We start from the raw sequence: 23,131 nt of genomic DNA, 5'->3' as shown, positions 1-23,131 counted from the left end.
TCGGTACAAGAGAATTGCCGTGGGGATAAGATATACAGAGAAGTAATATTTAGCATGAGTATATACATAAGGATACAGAGAGTTATTGACTAGGATTTAATTTTTTATAGATGCTTTTATTTTTCAATTTTAAATAAATATATGTTATATATTATGTATGCAATTTTTTTCATGCATACATGGCAGGCGCGCCCCAGTCCCAAAACCAAAATAGTAGAGGTACAGGTGGGCCCATATGCCTAGGGAGAGAAATAACAAAACAGAACGCCAACGGGGACCAAAGGTAACGGATTCATTGCGCGGATGATCGGACGGCCCCAAAGTCGAGTGCCGGGCGACGGAACGCCCGGGTGCTCAATCAATAGATTTTCCCATGCCAATGCCATGGCGTCCGCCGTCGCCTCCATGCCGGCGATGGCCGCGGCCACCATCACCGCCATCTTCTCACCGTCTCTCCCATCCTTTTTCCGCTCACACCATACCTGCGGCCATCGAGCCGCCATCACCACGACGGTAGCCTTCTCCCGCCGCTTCCGCGGTGTAAACCCTAGCCATAAACGCTCCGGAGGCAAGGCCACCCTGCCCCCCGCCACCGACGAAGGCTTCGGTGTCCTCGAGGCGGAGCTCTGGCGCCTCCGCCGGCGCGTGGAGCTGCGGCTCCACCGTCTCGCAGTCGAGGCCGACGAGGCCTACCGTGACCTTCGCTACGCGGCGCGCGACGTCGGCGGGGACCGCCTGGTCATAACGTTCCGCCGTTCGTCGCTGCGCTTCGCTGCCTGTATGCTCTTCTGGTCGCTTGCCTTCACCGTCGCGGCGCGAGCGCTGCTGGGGATGGTTATACGGGCGTGGTGGCGGCCGGGTTCTGGGAGGGGATGGTGGGGTGGACGGGGTGGCGGCGGGGCGGTTGTTAGGCGGAGGGACCGCAGCCTTGGAGGGAAGGAGGTGGCGGTCGCTGTTCCTTCGTCGCCTATGTCTGCAGCCTGGACTAGCCAGGTCCAAGAGCCAGCAAGGGTGGTCAGGAGGACGGAGCCGCAAGCGAAGGTCCCAGATTGGTGGCCGGAGGTGGAATTGCAAGTAATGGAACCAAGTCCAGAGAGGGAGAAGTGGACGCGACTGGCCAACAGATTGGTCCGAGGTGAATGACCATAAGTATTTGGTGCTAGCATAAATTCTGAAATTATGTTGCAAAAATTCTCCACTTTGCTACATTGCTTAGTTTTGTACTTTTGACAGTGCTGGATGTTTATTGCTTGCAAATTAGATAAGTGTGTATATTATTGAAGGACAAAAAAAAGTTGAAGAATTGTGGAATTGAATGCTTGTTGTGATTAATAAAAGTATAACTTTTGCATTCCTCAGGGTGGTAGGATTGGTAATGTTTGCTCTGGTAGCGGTTTTTAAAATATCATAAATACAGTATCAGTATGGCGTTATATTCCATAAAATTGGGCCTTCTTCTTAAATGGTACAAAATATTAGATCTTATCTTACTGATTCACTATGAAAGATTCCTTTTCTTTTGGAGTCGTAATAGCTTTAGCATTTACAAAAATGTTCCAGTAAGAGCAGAAATGTAAGGATCACCAATTCCTTCTAACACATTTTGTTCAATTCTACACCTTGGTTTCATTATGCATTAGTAACAATTCAAAACTTTCGGATGTTGTAGCCTTTGAAATTCGAATCATAACTGAGCTACTGTCCTGCTTATTACCTTGAAATCCTATTTATCTTACGGTTTTGCTAGATCTAAGGTTATGTGGCAAAATCAGAGAGGATTAAGGTTTAGGAAGAGGGGGAGGGGGCGGTTGGTGACTGGGAGGTTTAGATCCAGAATTTCATGATAAGTTACTTTGGAATTCGCAAATGCGAAGTTACTTCATAATTGTACGTGATGATTATTTGAATCTTCCTATCGACCGAATGGTGAATGATAGATAGAATAATGTTTTTTGAGGCATCGCCTAGGCATCCAATCATGTCCCCTACATCACAGGACACCATGAGGTCCTTGTTAAGACAACCAGGCATGCCCCAATGCCACAGGATGCTACAGTGCATTAAAACCATTAATATAATATATCACATGAATTTTCCATCTGTAGTTATGTACAGTAGTCCAGTGTGAAGCCAAATTGAAAAACCTTCCGTTACTGTTTCAAATCAAATTACCTTCATCATGTTTATGTTACTATAGTCTTTTCCTTATACGTAATTATAACTTATACCTGTTTCTTTGCCAGGTAAAGTGGATAATCCATCACTGTCAAGACAGTTCTGTTGCAGCTTTTTTACTGAAATTTATAAATCTTTTGTTTGGGCCAGCAATAATTGATAATAGAATCACTGGGAGGGATTACAGATATGATGATGCAATTCAAGTTAGTGCCTTTTACCTTTCAAAGCTGTGGTGTTATAATCTTTCATGTCTCTGAATGTCTTGTTAGTTTATATTGTTGCATTCAAGAAGCATTAGATTCCTCTTCACACCATGTTAATTTATTAGATGTCAGATGTATACTCAGAGACATCAGTAAAACTACTTTAGTCCTATGGAACATCCTGTCATCATGATCCTTCAGGTTGTACTATATGTTATTTAGTACTGCAACATTGATGTACTTTTTGAACACAAGTTGCCCTCAATCATGCCAGCATCCAGATCCTAGTACATAGGTATCCTACCTTGTTGGAAATATTTTCTTCTCATTTTCATAATAGTTTTGTACTTTGGTTTCTCTATTTTAGTAGAAATCAAGGACTTGGAAGCAGGTAGCATTAAAGTGGACCTAGGGAACAACCATATGCTTCTGTGACTGTAAAAGTGTCAATGAGACTCATCACAAACTTCACTCTATGTAGTGATCAGAATTAGGAGTTATTTAAGTGTATTTTTCATCCCTTAAATATCTCAAAAGTGTGACTTTCATCCTTTATGTTTCAGTTGGTGCAAATCAATCCCTTAACTAATTAAACCAGTGCACTAGTCATCTCTACCTTGGCTTAACAACGGTTTAGTGTTATCTTACGGTGGTTTATGTCCCATAATTATTTGAATAATCACTGTTTAACCACATCATTATTGCTCGAGTGAAAAAAGTTTATTTGTGCACTTATACTAATAAGAAAAAAGAAAAGTTCTTTACTCATATGTCCAAAAATATTATGGACGCTGAGTTGGACAAATCACTGCAACATTCTGGTGAGAATCGGTTTCCATTCTGGTGCTTGGCTGGGGCCTCCAAGCTCAAAGAGCTCCTTGATAGGTCACTGGCCCCGGCCAATTAGGCTGTGGTGGGCTCTGGTCATGTTTTGCCTTTACTGTAATAGTTTGTAAAGTGGTGTGAGTTGTATTGACTACAGGGGTGGTCTAATCCCTGTACTCTTTCTTTTTTTCCTATCTTAAATGAAATGACACGCAGTTTCTCCTGCGCTGTTCGAGAAAAAAGAATCGGTTTCCATTATTTTCCCCTCCTAAACGTTTGTCAGGTGGCACTAAATTATTGTAAGCCAAGGCATGAGTGATTAATGCATCAATTTAGTTAGTTAATGGGTTCATTTGCACCAATTGAAACTTAAGGGATTAAAGTCACACTTTTGCGATACTTAAGTGATGAAATATACGGCTTTTCCTTCCTTTTTATGCCACAACAATATAGATGTAGATTTTTTTGGTTAAATAATTGAATATATTAATCCGACAATCTTTTGCTACCTGAATCATTCATTATTGAATTGATGCTGCGACTTGTTCCATATGGTTGTCATTGTTGCCTAATCATATCTTGCTTTTGTATGCAGCTTAGGCAAATATGCAAGACATGTGGCATAAAGGTCTCCTTTGACACTGAGAATGCTCGTAATTCTTTCTACAGAGCAACAGTGAACTTTGTTTTAGATGATTGCAGCAGGTATATTTTTCTTTTGTCCATGGTTTCATATGAATAATCCTTATTACCATTTTATCTGTCTGCAATATGAAATCTGTCAACGCTAAAAGACTATTATGAAATATGCCATCCTTGTTGCAAATCAACCCTTATTTGCCAATGTTGACCAGTCAAGCTGTGATAGACATTACGGAAAAGACATTATTACCCCTGACCTCTTGTCCAATCCATTCTACTATGTTATTGATTCATTGCTGTCCCATTGCTGTCTCTTCCTGGTTTGGGGAATTTTAGAAACTTGCAGCTTCTCAACTCAGCCCTTTTAACCCTCTCGCCAAAAAAGATGCTGCAACAGAAGTGAAGGATTTTCCACCTATCAGTCTTATTCATAGCTTCACTAAGCTGGTTGCAAAATTGATGGCCAACCGATTAGCTGGGAAACTCAGCAAGTTAGTGTCCCCAAATCAGAGCGCATTTGAAAGGTCGGTGCATTCATGGTAATTTTATCTTAGTGCAGCAAACAGCCAAGTTCTTACATCAACAGAAGCAACCTCGTATTCTTTTGAAACTGGATATTTCTAAGGCATTCGACTCAGTGTCATGGCTGTTTCTATTAGAGGTTTTGCTCAAGAGGGGCTTTGGACCAAAATGCTGCAACCTGATCAGTAGGCTACTTTGTTCTTCAACTAGAGTGCTGTTAAACGGAGTTCCTGGGGAGGTTCTCTACCATCAATGAGGGCTTAGGCATGGGGATCCCTTATCCCCCATGCTCTTTATACTAGCGATGGATGTCCTGAATAGCTTATTCCAGAAGGCTAGTGATGAGGGGCTGCTGCAACCTCTCTATCGAAGAAGGATCAATCACCGGGTCTCCCTGTATGCAGATGACGTGTCTTGTTCCTTCACCCGATTGCCACAGACCTGCAGCTGGTAGTTGATCTCCTTCAGCTATTTGGAACAACTTCGGTGCTCAAAACTAACATTCAGAAAAGCAGTGTCTCCAATACAGTGCTCAGAACAGGACATGGCGGTGGTCCAGACAATTCTCCCTTGTCGAATTCAGGACTTCCCTTGCAAGTATCTCGGACATCCCCTTTCTATCAAGAAATTAACGAAAGCTCATTTACTGCCTTTGATAGAGAAAATTGCTGATTGTTTGCCGAGGTGGAAGGCAGAGCTTTTGAACAGGGCTGGTCGAGCCATCTTTGTACAGTCGGTGCTCACCTCTACTTTGGTGTATTCGGCCACTGCTCCAGATATTCCATTTTGGTATTTGAAAGCAGTGGACAAGCTTCGTCGTAACTTTCTTTGGGGAGGAAGGAAGGAGGCTAATGGTGGTCACTGTTTGATTGCTTGGCCCAAAGTCAGCCGGCCTAAGGAACTGGGTGACTTGGGTATACTGGATCTGCAGCGTTTTGTTTGGGCACTCAGAGCTCTTTTTCTCTGGCTTAACAAAATAGATCCTGGGAAACCTTGGGCATCACTCCCAGTTACAATTCACGGCTGTGCTCAGTCCCTTTTTGCTGCAGCTGTGACCATGGTTGTTGGTAATGGGGCAAACACTAAATTTTGGACAGATAGATGGCTGAATGGATGCTCCATTGAGTTTGTGGCACCCCACTTATTCGCCTGTTTGCCGAAGAGACGGGTTAATAGACGCACGGTTCAGGAAACACTCCCTGAAAATGCTTGGCTGCAGGATATTCAGGGTCAGTACTCCGTGGTGGTCTTAGCTGAATTCCTGGACATTTGGGATCTGCTGCAGGAGGTAGTGCTTCAGCCTGCAGTGCAGGATAAAGATAAGTGGAAGTTTGAGGCCTCCGGCCAATTTTCTACAAAATTGGCTTACGAGGCTCTCTTCTATGGAGCAACCTTTTTTGAACCAAGCAAGCTGATCTGGAAGTCTTGCCCCCCCAGGAAGTGCAAATTCTTTCTCTAGATGGTCGCACATAATCGCTGCTGGACTGCGGACAGGCTCTCTTGGCGCGGCCTTCCTCATCCTGACTGCTGCCCTTTTTACAACCAGGAGGAGACCATACACCGTTGTTGTGTACCTGTGTTTTCTCCAGGCAGTTCTGGCAACAGTGTTGGGATGTTGCTCCCCCAGGCAGAGAAGGGAGAGTAGGGAGGAATGAAGGGCAGTGTTCTAAAAAACGTTTTTAAACGTCGTTTAATCTTGATTAAACGCTGAACGGTGGCCAAGCGTTGCGTTTAATCACAGTGTCGTTTAATCACAACACACGTTTAATCATGTTCAATCTACATTTAATCACAAAAAACTCTAAACCATAGGCAAGCGTTCGCCTAGCGTCTAGCGTTTTTTAGAACCTTGATGAAGGGTAACAAAACAGAGAAATGAAGGCACAAAACAATATGGCAAGTGTGGATTGCTCAAAGAATGAGTCCCCTCATCATACTTCTTGGGTCCTTTATATAGAGGAGGGATGGATACCAATTTGCACTCAAGCCCTTGGTGGGTACAATGTTCTTAAATAGGTCCTTGGACCTTTATATGAGGTCCATTTCTACAGGGCCTGGGCCATTCCCCCGACAAACAGCCGATTCGACCTTCCTGACCTGGCACCCCAATCCGCCTTGGCATAATCTGCTCGAGTGGTGGCAGCAAGCCAGAGACACTCTTAACAAAGAAACATGACAAGGTTTTAATTCGCTGGTCGTCCTAGGAGCTTGGGTCCTTTGGAAATTGAGGAATGACGTGGTGTTTAATGGTGCCTCGCCGAGGATTGATCAGGCTGCGAACGGGCCTCTAGCTGAGTTGGTTAGAGGGCTCTTGTAGCACCTCCTTAGGTCCTGGATTCGACTCCCCATGTCTATCCCACGCCAAAGAACATGGTCAAGAGCCGGCCTGACTCACAGGTTATGGTTCCCTGTGTAAGGGTGGGGCAGGGCCCGGTCTGCGTGAGAGACCTTTCACTAATGCTGGGGGGGGGGGGTGGCTAGCCCCTCGCAGGCTGAGTTTTTTTAGGATTCATCAGGCCCTTCTCCTGGCACAGAATGCGGATGATTTCTGGATGCTAGCAGGCACCAAAGGTTTGTCTGGTCTGGTCACTGCTCCACCTGGTGGTTAGCAGCGTGAGGTGGTAGTGGTGGTGGACTCTGAAAGGATCTTAAGATGCCTAGAGGGGGGGGTTGAATAGGCAATCTGCAATTTAAAACACTTAACAAAAATGTCAGACACAGACTAGCCCGGATACTCCGGGTTTTGTGATCTGGAGTATCCGGAGATATATCCGGAGTCTCCGGGTATGAATGACCTGAAAGAAAACTGCAAGAATCTATGTATGAAAAGTAGATCGAGTTAAAGTAAGAGTACCAGGGGTTCCTTAAGGTTGATATCTAGCAAACAAAATTTACTAGAAACTCGTGAGTGAGTAGATCGAGCTCAAACCCTAGAAATGAAGTCTCACAAGCAAATATCAAAGAAATCAAGTAAACTAACACAAAGGAGACAATGATTTGTTTCCCGAAGTTCACACCCGAAGGTGCTACGTCTCCGCTGAGGAAGGATTCGAGAGACGGTGCTCAAGAACCCTTATGCTCCTCTTCCAAGGGCGAGATCACCTCTCAAGCCCAAGGTTACTTACTATGGATTCCTCGGCGAGGAATGGAGCTTACAAACTTCTTGTGCAGCTCACAATCTTGATTGAGCAATCACAAGCACGCCTAGCCGTCTAGGAGCACAAGGCTCTAAGAGTAACAAACTTGAATCCGCGAGCTTGACCAAAACCAAGTGCTCAAGAGATGAAAATGAGGCTCACTAGCACTAATCCTTGCTCTTGCTTGCTTCTCACTCAAATCCCTCAAGGGAATCACTCAAGAATGAAGAAAGGGGAGTGAGAGAGCTCTTTCTTGGCTTAGGTTTGAGTTCAGCTCGTCAAAGTGGCAAAAGAGAGGGCTGAAGGGGTATGGAGGGGGTATTTATAGTCTTCAGCCCAAAAATAGCCGTTGGGCGAAAGGGTACCCGGAGACTCCGGGTATATGCCCGGAGACTCCGGGTATATGCCCGGAGACTCCGGGCAACACTGATTTTTCAGCCCGGAAACAGCACCCGGACACTCCGGGCAATGGGGTTCGGAGTATCCGGCCCTATACCCGGAGTATCCGGGTAAGGCAGGGAAAAACTTCGGTTTATGGCTCTTTTGAGTTATTTTGTGGCTCACAAGTGTTTGTATCGGTTCTCTTGAGCACAAGATTTAAATCTAAACCCTTGAACCAAGTCCCTCTTGATAGTACGGCGTTCCTATACTCAAATTTCAAATTTAAAATCTAATTTCTTGAGCAGTGTTTTAAAAAACGTTTTTAAACGTCGTTTAATCTTGATTAAACGCTGAACGGTGGCCAAGCGTTGCGTTTAATCACAGTGTCGTTTAATCACAACACACGTTTAATCATGTTCAATCTACCTTTAATCACAAAAAACTCTAAACCATAGGCAAGCGTTCGCCTACCATCTAGCGTTTTTTAAAACCTTGTTCTTGAGTAAACTTGAACTCCGTTTTTTCATTTCCTTTTTTAGGGTCGTATATCCTCACTTGATCCAATTATACAAAATTATCACCTGCACACATGCTTAATTACACGATTAAATGCACATGTGTTTTGTCATTAACCACCAAAACCCACTTAGGGGCCTAGATCACTTTCAATCTCCCTCTTTTTGGTGATTGATGACAACCCACATGTAACTCATTTGATAATCATAAAGCGAAAAACATCTAGCATATAAGAGCTCCCCCTAAATATATGCCATGAACTTTGAATTTCAATTTTGACTTGACATGTCAACAATTGGCATATATATCAAGAGAACCACAAAAGCTCTTATATGTTTTACAGTGGGGTGAACAGGTGAGTGCAAAACAAGTGTGATGCATATGACATATTATTCACTCAAGAAAAGAGGTGTTCAACAGCAGAACCCGGAGACTCCGGGTATAAGTCCGGAGACTCCGGTCAGGATCTCCGGAGAATCCGGAATGTAGCCCGGAGTATCTCGCCCTTCTGAACCAGAACACAGAAAAACAGAAAACAGATAGTTCACAGCTCAAATATGTCACATACTAGCATAAATTCCTTAGAAATAACTCAAGTTCGACAGCTAAGCACAGAGTAGCATACATTACAAAGGTTCTCACACCACATAGTCCTTACAAACGATCAAGAGAGTTTGAAACGGAATGGAAACGACATAAGTTCGATACAAAAGCAACACATGCCCAAATGAGTACATAAATGGCATTTTCACTCCCCCTTTGTCATCAAGTGCCAAAAAGGGAATGAAAAGAAGCATGAAGTCCATCTACTCATCATCTTCATCTTGGGCGGCATCCTCGGAGGTATCCTCATCTTCATCGGAGTCGGGGTGCTCACGGTAGCCTATGGGCGCGTCTTCCTCGGTCTCCTCTTCCTCATCAAATAATTCTTGGCCACTTGGAGGAGCACGGCGAGAGGAAGTAGAAGTACGACGACGAGGAGAACGGGCTTGCCGACGAGCACGAGGAAGTGGGGCATGAGCAGCAACAGCAGCCTCATCGGCGGCATCCCACTCAGCAAAAGGATCATCAAAGTCCGGGAGCTCGCGGTGAGAATCCAAAGGAAGCCCCAAGTGACTCCGAATTTCATTGATCGACCTTGTGTTCTCATGAACATCTTGTGCAATGTTTCTGCACATTCCAAACAAGCTGCGGAGGGCCCTCTTCACAAAAGAGTCATGGTGACGGTGACGAGACGATGAAGAGGCACCCACAGAGGATGGAGCAGGATCATGTCTTGGGTTTCTTGTTGCACCGGCATGAGATGGAGGAGGTGGTGCATCACCAGAGCGAGCACGCAGGTGAAGAGGTTCATGCTTGACTGTCTTTGGGAAAGTGACCTTTGTCACCCTCTCTATCATGTACATGATGTATGGTGCTGCAGGAAGTGACTTCTTGGCCTCAATCATAGTCCTTCTTAGGTCATTCCAAATGAAGTCCATGATGCAAAAAGGTCTTCCACTTGGCAAAGTACGGACTAGAAGGTTCACTGCATAGTATCTAAGTGCCACAGAATCACCATCCTTTACATCAATAGTGGCTCTAAAGAATTGATTCATTGCATAGTATACCGGTAGGAGATGGTTTGCCTTTCCTTCTTGAGCACAAATGGGATTGTAGAACAAGGTAGGTACTTGATATGGCTTGAGTTGTTCCTCAACATGAATGAGATCTCTTTTCTCATCCTCAGTGCCAAGTCCAAGTAACCTAGAGAATGTCATGTAATCCACTCCATACTTGGCTCCCTCGGTAGTCCAATAGAATGCAATCTCCCTTTCATCATAGTACAAAGAAGAGTGAAATTGAGTTAGGATTTCCTCATTCCAATCATAGCGAAAGCCCATGATATCATAAAGACCCATCTCCTTACACTTTTCCATAGCCTCATTAAAGAATGGATCCTTCATATTTTCATAGTATTTCCAATCCACGTACTTGCTTGGAACAATGGGAGCTCGAGACTTACGCATCACCACTGAAGAATAGAAGTCTTCATGAAGCTTGCACCAAAAGCGCCTCTCAAGACCTTCACACTTGTCATATTTGTAGACTTCCTCCTTGCGTGCCTCCCTAAGTGCCACATCTTGTTTGTAGTAATTTCTTTCCATTTCAACGGCAAAGCCAGGGACAATTCTAGGTCGATGAAGTCTTGGAATGTTTGGATAGTTGCGTTGCTCAGATGTGTATTCAACTCTCAAGCGAGGAGGGGTTTTAGGACAAATGTCATAAGCAATACCCTTGTTTGTTGGAGTTGGACGGGATGGAGGAGCTGCGGGTCGGCTTTGCATAATGTAAGGAGCTTTCCTTGGCTCCTTTCATGAACTACTCCCAGCGGGTTCCTTGCCCGCACGATGACGTGGACGCAACTCTTTTGGAGGATTTCGAGGAGCATCTTCTCTTTGAGTGTGAGGATCATGACGGCGCTTTTGCCTTCTTTGTTCCGCATCCTCCAAGGATTCACCAGCACGTGGCCTCACTATGCCTAAGGATAGATAAGAAAGATCAAGACCAAGCTGGATAGAATTGGGAAGAAAAAGATGTGCTGATGGTGATCAATTCTGGAGACTCCGGGTATATCCCCGGAGACTCCGGGCCAGAGGGTCCGGAGTATCCGGGTGTATATCCGGAGTATCCGGACATGAGCACCTGAATCCTTAAGTTTCAAAAATCTAAGGATTTGACCATGGGATTTGAATGAAACTTGAGCCAAAGGTTCCTACACATGCTAGGAAGAGATGCCCTAAAGATCTTTCAAAGAAACCTACGACATTGGGAGATCGGGCGATCCGAAGTTCAAAGTACCTTTGAGACCGTTGAGAGCGCGGGAACTTCAAATCCAAGGCCTCCCCGGAGTTTCCGGAGGGGAGGAGAGTCTTCCTTCAAAGATTGACGAGTTCTTGATGGTTGGAAGAGTAGAATCGCCCCTAGGGCGTGAGAGGGGAAGAAGAGATGGGTGAGGGCAGCGTTGGCAGTGAAAAAAGACTTGAAACCGTTTGACCCCGACCCCCCCCCCCCCGCGGTATATATAGTAAAACTACCCGGAGTATCCGGCCTCAGGGCCGGAGTATCCGGGCCCTGGGCCGGAGACTCCGGCTCCCCCTGAGACTGAGCACAAAAAGTTCAAAAGAACTTGATCTAGATAGATTTGGTATAAATAGATTTTGAAGATCTAATGGTGTGAGAGAAATTACTCAACTTGAGATCAGCCAACAATCAATCAAGGAGAACAATGATCTCAAGTGAGTAAAGTAAAGAACCAAGCCTTTTATAAAGCAAAAGTCACCCAATTTTTTGAAAGTTTTCAAGATCTTTTCCCTTTGATAACCACTTAATCTATGATCACTCAAGTGTATGCAGTAATTCAGGCTAGGTTACGAGAATCCAAGATGTTTAGTTCACTTCTCAAAGCACAAAACCTTGACTCATCTAGAGGCTTAGTGAAGATATCGACAAGTTGCCCGTCGGTGCTTACATGTTGTAAAGCAATATCTTCCTTAGCCTCATGATCCCTTAAGAAGTGATGACGAATATCTATGTGCTTTGTTCGGGAGTGTTGTACCGGGTTGTTTGCTAACTTGATTGCACTCTCATTGTCACAAAATAGAGGAATTGCATCAAAATGACAACCAAAGTCACTCAACGTTTGTCTCATCCACAAGAGTTGTGCACAACATGCACCGGCGGCGACATACTCGGCCTCCGCCGTGGACAAGGCAACCGAGTTTTGCTTCTTATAGCTCCAAGCTACTAAGGACCGGCCAAGAAATTGACAAGTTCCCGTAGTGCTCTTTCGATCCACTTTACAACCGGCATAATCCGAATCGGAATAGCCAAGTAAGTCGAAAGATGAGCCCTTGGGATACCATAAACCAAGGTTAGGAGTGAAAACTAAATATCTTAGGATTCTCTTAACCGCCATCAAATGACATTCTTTCGAGCTTGAAATCTTGCACACATGCACACACTAAGCATAATATCGGGCCTAGATGCACAAAGGTAAAGGAGGGATCCAATCATGGAGCGATATACCTTTTGATCCACGTCCTTGCCATCTTCATTGAGATCGAGATGCCCATTGGTTGGCATGGGAGTTTTGATGGGCTTGGCATTTTCCATGTCAAACTTCTTGAGCATATCCTTTAATTACTTGGTTTGACTAATGAAAGTGCCATCTTTGAGTTGCTTGATTTGAAATCCGAGGAAGAAGGTCAACTCACCCATCATAGACATCTCAAATCTCTTTGTCATAATCCTACTAAAATCATCGCATCAAGTTTTGTTAGTAGAGCCAAATATAATGTCATCGACATATATTTGGCACACAAAGATATCTTTATCAACTTTGCGAGTGAAAAGACTAGGATCGGCTTTGCCTATTTCAAAGTGTTTCCTTAAGAGAAAATCCTTAAGGCATTCATACCATACTCTAGGAGCTTGCTTGAGCCCATAGAGTGCCTTATGGAGCAAGTAGACGTGGTTTGGGAATTTTGGATCTTCAAAACCCGGTGGTTGCTCAACATATACCAATTCGGAGATTGTTCCATTAAGGGAAGCACTCTTCACGTCCATTTGATATAGTTTGAAATCATGGTGAGTAGCAAAGGCAAGCAAGATACGAATTGACTCAAGCCTAGCTACGGGAGCATAAGTCTCACCAAAATCCAAACCTTCGATTTGTGTGTAGGTTTGAGCAACCAACCTTGCTTTGTTTCTTGTTACCACGCCATGTTCATCTTGTTTGTTTCGAAAGACCCATTTGGTTCCAATGATATTTTGCTTGGGTTTCTACTAAGGACCAGACTTCATTCCGAGTGAAGTTGTTTAATTCTTCTTGCATAGCCATCACCAAATCCGGATCATCCAAAGCTTCCTCCACCTTAAGAGGTTCCAAGGAAGAAACAAACGAGTAATGTTCACAAAAAGTAGCCAAACGAGATCGAGTGGTTACCCCTTTACTTATGCTTCCAAGGATATTATCCACGGGATGATCCTTTTGAATTATGTGATGAACTTTTGAATGTGGAATGGAGGATTGATGTTGAATTGGTTCAGCTTCTCTATCATCTTGAGACTGGTCTTGATGTTGAGTTGACGCTTCGGCTTGAGTGTCCCGGATACTCCGGTTATTTTGTCCGGAGTCTCCGGCTTCATATTCGGAGTTTCCAGGTTTTGCAGCGGGTGTAGAGGTAGATGACCCTTGAAACATCCTCATCGTTGGTGAGATCTTCAAACAAGCTTGGAGGATGTGGAGATGATGCCTTGAAAGACATGGTTGCAACATCTTCTTTCTCGGACTCACTTTATTGTTGTGAATCCAATTCTTGACCAAGATGAGCTTCTCCGGCTTGCTTCTTGTATCTTGATCTATCTCTCTTGTATGTGCTTTCTTTGATGTCTTTGTTCTTCTTCTTCTCTTTCGGGCAATCGGGAATGAAATGCCCAACTTTGTTACACCCAAAACACGGCCTATTAGATCTTCTTCTTGGCTCATACTTCTTGTTCTTCCCAAAGTTTCTAAAGTTGCTTTTCTTCAATACTCTTGTGAAGTTCTTGATAAAGAAGGCCATCTGCTCACCATCAGGCTCATCGTCATCACTACTAGTGTCTTCATTTTTTGAGGATTGGTTTGCCTTTTGACTTAGCTTGAAGTGCCAACCCACTATTCTTTGCCGCTTGTTCTTGAAGCTCGGCTAGATCTTGGTTAATCTTGACTCTCTTCAATTGATCATGGTGAGCTTCAATTCTTTTAAGGACATTCTCGGCGGTGAAGTGTTTGAATCCTCTTTCGGCTCTAATCAAGCTAGGTAGAGTAACATCCCTAGCCATATACATGGTCAAGAGCTTGTCCACGATCTCACGGTCACCCCACTTGTCACCACCAAGAGATTTGATTTGGTTTGTGATCTTCTTCATGCGGTTATACATTTCTTTCACACCTTCATTCTTCTTCATGGAGAATAAGCTCAATTCATCTTCCAAAATTTTGATTCTTGATTCATGTACTTTCCTTGACCCTTGATGGTTCACTAGAAGAGTGTCCCAAGCATCTTTGGCAGTTGGTGCATCCTCTATCTTGTCAAACTCTTCGGGACTTACGGATGTGTAGGATGTCCAATGCTTGGAAATTCCTTTGTAGCACATATGCTTGAATCGGTGTTGGAGTTTCATTTTCATCCGGAATTTCACACCCAACTTCCACAACTTTCCAAAGATCCTTGTGGATTGCATTCATGTAACCGAACATCTTAGTCTTCCATTGATTATATCCGGTACCATCAAAGAATGGTGGCTTGGCTATATGAATTGATGCATTGTGCTCACTAGGTAGAGAAAAAATGTAATCATGAGCAACTCTTCAATAATCGCCTTTGCCTTTTGACTTTGATGAGCTGCCCTTGTTTGAAGAGCGTGAGACTCTTTTCTTGGAGTCGGTGTCGGAGTCATCACTAGAGTCAATGATCACTCGGGAGCTAGACTTTTTCTTCCTTTGCTCCTTCTTTTTCCTCCATGCCTTCCACTCCTCATAAGACATCTCATCATCGGATATCTCTTCTTCACTTTCTTCTCCACCATTCTTATATTTTCCCTTTTTGTTGTTGTTGGATGGCTCTACATTCTTGTCTTTGTCTCTTTTATCGCTAGGATCACCTTTTTCACCTTCATTAACCGGAATCTCTGGATTCTTCTCATCATCCGACATCTTGACCTCTCCGGACGGTTAAGCCCTTTGAATGGAGAGCCTTGCTCTGATACCAATTGAAAGGATCTTAAGATGCCTAGAGGGGGGGTGAATAGGCAATCTGCAATTTAAAACACTTAACAAAAATGTCAGACACAGACTAGCCCGAATACTCCGGGTATATGCCCGGATACTACGGGTTTTGTGATCCGGAGTATCCGGAGATATATCCGGAGTCTCCGGGTATGAATGACCTGAAAGAAAACTGCAAGAATCTATGTATGAAAAGTAGATCCGAGTTAAAGTAAGAGTACCAGGGGTTCCTTAAGGTTGATATCCAACAAACAAAACTTACTAGAAACTCGTGAGTGAGTAGATCGAGCTCAAACCCTAGAAATGAAGTCTCACAAGAAAATAGCAAAGAAATCAAGTAAACTAACACAAAGGAGACAAGAATTTGTTTTCCGAAGTTCACACCCAAAGGTGCTACGTCTCCGTTGAGGAAGGATTCGAGAGACGGTGCTCAAGAACCCCTATGCTCCTCTTCCAAGGGCGAGATCACCTCTCAAGCCCAAGGTTACTTACTATGGATTCCTTGGCGAGGAATGAAGCTTACAAACTTCTTGTGCAGCTCACAATCTTGATTGAGCAATCACAAGCACGCCTAGCCGTCTAGGAGCACGAGGCTCCAAGAGTAACAAACTTGAATCCGCGGGTTTGACCAAAACCAAGTGCTCAAGAGATGGAAATGAGGCTCGCTAGCACTAATCATTGCTCTTGCTTCTTCTCACTCAAATCCCTCAAGGGAATCACTCAAGAATGAAGAAAGGGGAGTGAGAGAGCTCTTTCTTGGCTTAGGTTTGAGTTCAGCTCGTCAAAGTGGCAAGAGAGAGGGCTGAAGGGGTATGGAGGGGGTATTTATAGTCTTCAGCCCAAAAATAGCCGTTGGGCGAAAGGGTACCCGGAGACTCCGGGCAACACTTATTTTTCAGCCCGGAAACAGCACCCGGACACTCCGGGCAATGGGGTCCGGAGTATCCGGCCCTATACCCGGAGTATCCGGGTAAGGCAGGGAAAAACTTTGGGTTATGGCTCTTTTGAGTTGTTTTGTGGCTCACAAGTGTTTGTATAGGTTCTCTTGAGCACAAGATTTAAATCTAAATCTTTGAACCAAGTCCCTCTTGATAGTACGACGTTCCTATACTCAAATTTCAAATTTAAAATCTAATTTCTTGAGTAAACTTGAACTCCGCTTTTTCATTTCCTTTTTGAGGGTCGTATATCCTCACTTGATCCAATTATACAAAATCATTACCTGCACACATGCTTAATTACACAATTAAATGCACATGTGTTTTGTCATTAACCACCAAAACCCACTTAGGGGCCTAGATCACTTTCAGACTCATGTTTGAAACGGACGCGTTTGTAATTTGAACCTAGGGGGGTGTGTGTGTGTGTGTGTATGGCTATTTTAGCCTTTCCACTTTTTTCTTAATGCAATGATACACAACTCTCCTGTGTATTCGAGAAAAATTCATTGCTGTCCCTTCCCTTTTTCTTGTGTGCATGGATCAAAAGTAAGTTGGTCTGCTGCATACATTCTCGAGTAAATAAAATGATCCACCAAGTATAGCTTTTTTAATTAATTCAAAGCCATCCAAATAGTTGCAACTTGCAACAAACGGCATCAGGATATGGGGTCGTGGAATGAAATGGGATTGCAGGATCGTTCTATTTGCCGTTTCAAGCGAGGGGCTCAGCCAGGAGGGCTATGCAATTCTGTCATACCTCATCAGGAGATGCCGCCATTTATGGATTGGCAATGCTGCCGAGGAACCAAAGATGCTAATACAGTGTCTGCCTGCAGCGTCCTCCATCCCCACAGACTCAGCCCCCCGCTCACATGTTGTCCAGCGCTTGCCAGCCCTCCGCCACCTGCACCCATGCTTTTACCATAAATTCCTTCACAAAGTTCCATGTATGACCAGCTCGTCTAGCAGCTGGCAGAGCACAAGCTCATTGTTCTGATAAAACTATACAAGAACAAATTTGTCTTCCCCATCTGCCTATCCGAAGATGCCACCGCATGGCTCTAGATCTCGCTAAGCTTCAGAAATACATGTGTGGATTTGGGGTGAAAGCAAATGTAGCATGGAAGGAGCATGTTGATGTGGACATGTGGTGGATGACAAGAAGAGTTGCTGAGTGCCTAGAGCTAACTGCTTGTGAGCTTGCTGGGAGAACAGAGGAAGAAGACGATAGTATTCGTGGCATTCTTAAAGAAATTTAATAGAAAAACTTAATGGCACTGACAGAGGTAGCAAATAAGGGTAATATTTATAACATGGATGGCATATCTTGGACTAGACTTTTCACGATGGCAGATTTCAGATTGGGTTCAATTATGGCAAATAAATAAGTGTAACTGTTTCGGTTACTACATTCTCAGCTTTTTGTAAAAATTTTCCGTTCACGTTTTTTTACCATATATGTTCTACATGCATGATCTGGATTACTGATATTTGTGCTTAATAAAGAGGAGCACAAGTTAATGATGAGAATCCAAGGGACTTTCTCGCTGGTCTTGCTACTAATATTGGATTGGACAATTCTCATGCTGCCACTCTTGTATGTGCTTCAGTTGCTGCTCGCACACGTACATGTTTCTTACAATGCTGGGTATGGATGGATTTAGAGTTTGACTCTTATAGATACCTATAGCACTTATGTAGGGGTCATTTTGATTCCATATTTTTATGGTCCTCAGGCCCTAGAGATTCAAGGAAAACGACCAGAAGCACTTGATGAGCTTTTGAAGATTTGTAGAATTCATAACATGTTTCCTCCTGAGGACAATTCTGTATGTATCTGGTTATAGAACTTGAAAGCTTGTCTTTTGGCATTACTTTTCCTTTTGCATTTACTCTTATTTCAACCCATCTCCCTTGTCGTGTGTCTTGAATGTTGACCTTGGTCAAACTGTATGTGTTCCAAATTATTCTTTGTGGGTTTGCATTTGATTTCAGTTCTATAATGTCGGTTTATTCAAGTTTAACCAGACAAGCTCAACATACCCAACCACCCAAGTGTAAGTCTTAGACAATGTTAAATCTGTGTTGCTTAAAGCTAAGAGGAAAGCCCAAGTTTGCTGGGCATGGTTTGTCCTTATTAAACCTGGGTTAGGACATAACATGTTTAGATCCTGGAGCAGTACATGATTAGCATCATCACCTTTATTGTTTACATCTCTCATACAAACCTTAGTTTTCTTGTGTCAATTTGATGAATATTTTTGACATGCCTCTATTCAAATACCTGAGTTTCTCCAGCACGTATCTGCATATTTTGGTAACTTGGTCTTAAGAAGATTAATGCTTATGATTGATATCCATTTTTAACTATACAACAGATCTTTGTATTTTTCTGTACAAGCCAAACGTCTTGTATCCACATAGAAATAGTCTAAACATATTCGCACTGTTAAGTCTTTTTACTGCATGGTTAACTGGTTACCCTATTGCTAAAATACATAATCACTCTTTTTTTGTCACCTACAGGCAGAGATGGAAATGGTGGCTGCTGGACTCAAAAAGAATTTGCAAGTTGCTGAGAGGGTTCACCTTCTAACATTATTCCGGAGGGCTTGTACTACTGGGAATATCAAAACAGCAGTAGAGGCTCTTGGCCTGGTAAGTAGTTTCTGTGACCATGATTTGTTTTATGACACCAAAACGTGTGCTACATTGTAGGTCACTATTGACTGAACTGTCATCTAAATACTTATTTTTACTGGACTGTTTACAGCATATTGTAGTAAGTAAATGGCTTGTAACTAGTCAAGTGACATTGTGACAACATGTGGTAGCACCAATATTTTTAAACAATTCTTTTGGTTTGGTGCGCCTTCTTTATTCTTTAGGCATATATGTCACCTAGGATGGAACCAGGCATTTTAGGATGAGAGAAGGTTGAACAAATTGACTGGATTGAATTACAAAGGGCCTGTTTGGTTCGTTTACCGAACTTGCCGCAGCGCAAGTGTGCTGCTGTTCTTGCGAAGAAAAAGATCACCAGATTCTCAGTGAGTTATGCAGCTGTAAGTTATAGAGATGCCAAAGAAAGTGCAGCATGCCAAACGATGGGCAGCAAAAGCAAACAGCAGTGAGGTGACCTGACTACTAGTACTAGTAATCTCACCAAGCATGCCGTTACAACAGAAAATGAATTAGCAATTATGACAATAATATATTCTTTCCTGGACACTGTCCTGCCTGTTGCTCCTAAGAATCCTTCTCTAGTGTTAGCTGTGGAACAATCTTGATTTTTTTCTTGACATTTTTATCTGATTGTCTTGTCATTCAGAATTTGCCAGATGAATGAGAGTGCAGCAGAAGAGTTAGTTTTGTCCCGACATTTCTAGTTCCAACTGTCAACTCCCATACATCAACCGCAGATGATCGCCTGAAGCCCTCAACAGCAAATTATGGTTGAAGCTTTAGGTATCCTTAGTTTGCAAATATGCAGAACAAGGCATACCGCAAGCCCAGGTTTCCACCTCATCATGTACAGGCGGACATATTTGCGCCATCTCCCATGAGTGATGCTGAATCATATCTAGATGACAGATCTGCCCTCTCCATCATGAATGATGATGAACCATTTCGATCCATTCATTTTCTTGTCTGCTTCATCAAGCTTCTATGTTATTTAGTTTTATTTATTTATTTATTGGGGGGGGGGGGGGGCTTTGTTGTGTGTGGATCGACCATCATTATATTACCTCCGTTTTTAAATATGTAATACCATTGATTATTTTTCATTCACTAGTAGAGTGCACGTAGAGTGCGCGTGCGTGCTCTCTGTTCGGCTGGAAGATAAACAATGAGTTATTATTTGTGGTGAAAATGAACAAAATATTCCAAATATAACAAGTACAATATTATAAAAATTACATTGCTTATTAATATTAAGAACTGAGCAATCATTTGGTTCATCTAATCATTGCCACTCCCATGATCAGCCGATATTTTCTCACGCAGGTGCATGTAATTTTTGGAAATAAATTTAAATAATCATGATGGCACATTGGGTGTATAACCGATGTCCTGAGCCACTTGGATGATACATTTTAGCGTGTTCGAATGGTGGGAGAAGCAGCTGGTTGGGCTAGTTCTGGCTGAGCTGCCAGCCCAGTCGTTCGGCGGCCTTGGTGGATAAGCCGCCGCCGGCCTCCTTTCATCGCTCCTCTAGATAGCTCTCTCATTGGTCGTCCCTCGCAGGATAGTTGGCTGGGGTTGGGCAGGTCCAGCCCAGCCAGTTATTCCTAGACGAATAGGCTGTTGTGAAACTCATTAGTACACTCCGGCAAGTATAAGATGTCTGCTCTTGGTACCAACTTGTCCAGGCAAATTGAGTATCCAAACTTGGCGTCAAGGCACCCTTGCAATAGGGCGGTACACAAATTGGATGGTGAGTTGAATGGAAACCTCACAAACTGCAAGCACAACTGATACGAAGCATTCTTTGATGATGGACTCAAAGATTCTTGGGAATGACTTTGTCCCAATCTGCGCTGGTCAAGCCAGTGTACTCATCTTCATCGTTGAGAGCTTGAGCATCAGATACTTCATGATTACGGGCATTTCAACAATCTTCTTGTCATAGTTCGGAGTGCGGATTGATTATCTATGCAGCCCAATGCCAATCCATCTATATGTTTCTGTTCTCAGCACATCAATGCCTAATTTACTTGGCCAAGCTTCAACCGGCCCATCAGAAACATTGACTCTTACCGTGCGAGTCGTGATGACAAATCTGTTGGGCACAGTTCGTAAATCATCCATGTATAATTTTCCGGTAAAGCTAGAATTAGGGCGTCCGGCGCATAGAAAAAAATGAATGATTCGACCCCTGTTGCAAGAGTCAAGTATCGATGTTGTAACTATGATTTCATTATATTCCATAGTGGATGTTGCATGAAATATGATGTTAATGTTGCAGTGGAATTTTCCATCCTTGAATTGGATATCAGAGTCATTTGTATACATTTTTTTTAGATGTTGCAAGTGTTGATTTCTGATGTTGCAACTATTATTTGTCAATATTGTGACAGACTCTGATGAATTTTTTTTGATTGGATGTCCAAGTGCTAGCAGCGCCGATAGTTTTCTGGTAAAGAATTATGAATGATATTACAAATGGTTTTCTAGTAAAGAATTATGATTTGGTATCACAAAAATGATGTGAGTTTCAAACTGAACAATGAATAAGGAATTTATAAGTTTTACATAGGGACGTCAATGCATGACTAACTTATAATACAAGATAATTAATCCATAAAATAAGATCACACATAATAACTAACTTTAAAATTGAATTTTTACTTATTTGCAAAATAATGTACTTCCAAATGTCTTAGTTTAGCTGTATAAATGTATAATTATGTCATTGACCGAAAACATGTACGTAGTTCTACATGGTAAGTTGGTAACATGTACTTTTAGAGTTATATCAAAGATATAGCAATTGTATACATATATAGTGCGTGTTCCACCGTCAGACAACTAACAAAAAGAACTCAAATCATAATTTTACATCAATTATATATTCAGTAATATGTCAAATTCCCGCATGGGAGGATGAATCTGAAACACGTGTGAACAAGATAGAGAATAGTTACGAAGAGGCATGTGAGGTACTCCGCTGCTGTACACCACGAACCGCCGCTTGCCATCGTAAGGCTAATTCCAGTGGAGTATTTCATATTAATGTTTTCAAGATAGCCACATCAGCAACTAAGAAATAAAATAGTGTTTGAAACAACTTCTACAATGCATAAGGCTAATCCCAGTACAAAGTTTCAATACATGATTACCAAGAGTGATATATCATCAAAAGATTTTTGAAACTATGGATGAAATAGGACCTCCCAATGCATAATTTCATTTCACGATTTCATAGGCGAGCCATTGCATTCAATTACAATGAACATGATTGGTTGAAATCAGATGAGACGAAATTCTCTAGCCCCAAATGCTAGTTTCATCAAGTTTCATAGTCTTGGAAACAGTGTAACCCAAGTTTCATCTGGATGAAACTCATTTCTTCTCTCTCTTCATAAATTTCTTGACATGTCATCATTTTTGCCTATATGGCACCCCATTTAATGTGCATGAAACCTCTATGAAACTTGCACTGGGATTGGCCTAATTTCATAGCACGGTTTCATAGGTTTCAAGTAGCATTTAATTTTATGACTCAACAAGAGTTGGTATCCGTATAGACATGATTTCATCTAGATGAAACTGGTTTCCTCTCTCTTCTTAAATTTGATGCCATGTCATCAAAAAATGCTATATGGCATGCTATTTAATAAGAATGGAACTCCATGAAACTTTGCACTGGGAATGGCCTAGCAGTACTCGTCGTCCACCGCGCGGCCACTGCGACACACTTCACGGGGCCTGTGTGCCCAGCGAGCACGGCGAGGCGGGCGTGCCGGCATCAGTCATCGTCGTCCGGGCCGTCGCTACTACAATAATCTTTACAGAGGCGTGCAAAATTGATTTTCTGATGCGTGCACAAGAAACGCCTCAGACCTAAGGTCACAGAAAATGAGCATTTTCTGAGGCGTTTTTGTGCACGCATCAGTTAATCAAATAAAAAATAAAAAAGAGAAAAACCCGCGATAGGCCTGCCGAGCCCATCTGCCGCGCCGCCGCCCACTGCCGGCCGCCTGCCGTGCCGCCGGCCACCGCTTGCAGCGCGGCCGCGCCGACACCCGCCATGGACGCCCGCAGCCCGCAGCGCCGCCATGGACACCCGCCACCACCGCTCCGGCCGCGGATCCACCCGCCACCGCCGCTCCGCCCGCTCCGGCCCCATGGACGCCCGCTCCCGCCGCTCAGGCCGCGGATCCGCCCGCCACCGCCGCTCCGACCGCTCCCGCCACCCGAAAGCCGCTCCGGCCGGCCGCGGCGGATCCGCTGAAGCTATTGCAGGAGAGA

The 23,131-nt window shown here is 43.4% G+C and overlaps 1 protein-coding gene across 1 annotated transcript; it reads left to right on the top strand.

Annotated features, from left to right (window-relative positions):
- Positions 1-321: 321 nt before the first annotated feature.
- Positions 322-19,944, top strand: LOC120665690. The gene is made up of 7 exons (XM_039945325.1): positions 322-1,135; positions 2,326-2,381; positions 3,802-3,911; positions 17,663-17,804; positions 17,893-17,985; positions 18,683-18,814; positions 19,488-19,944. The coding sequence occupies exons 1-7, from the start codon at positions 385-387 to the stop codon at positions 19,503-19,505; spliced, it is 1,302 nt and encodes a 433-aa protein (XP_039801259.1). The 5' UTR covers positions 322-384; the 3' UTR covers positions 19,506-19,944.
- Positions 19,945-23,131: the final 3,187 nt, after the last annotated feature.

Source organism: Panicum virgatum, chromosome 3N, assembly GCF_016808335.1.
Source record: "Panicum virgatum strain AP13 chromosome 3N, P.virgatum_v5, whole genome shotgun sequence".
NCBI lineage: Eukaryota > Viridiplantae > Streptophyta > Magnoliopsida > Poales > Poaceae > Panicum > Panicum virgatum.
Note: the sequence above shows the minus strand (reverse complement) of the source record. Positions and strands in the feature narration are given on the sequence as shown.

Bases quoted from the DNA above. Each gene is read 5' to 3' on its own strand.
- LOC120665690 (XM_039945325.1), top strand. From the start codon at position 385: ATGGCGTCCGCCGTCGCCTCCATGCCGGCGATGGCCGCGGCCACCATC. The intron at 1,136-2,325 runs GTGAATGACCAT...TGTTTGGGCCAG, and splicing joins GGCCAACAGATTGGTCCGAG to CAATAATTGATAATAGAATC. The intron at 2,382-3,801 runs GTTAGTGCCTTT...TTTTGTATGCAG, and splicing joins GATATGATGATGCAATTCAA to CTTAGGCAAATATGCAAGAC.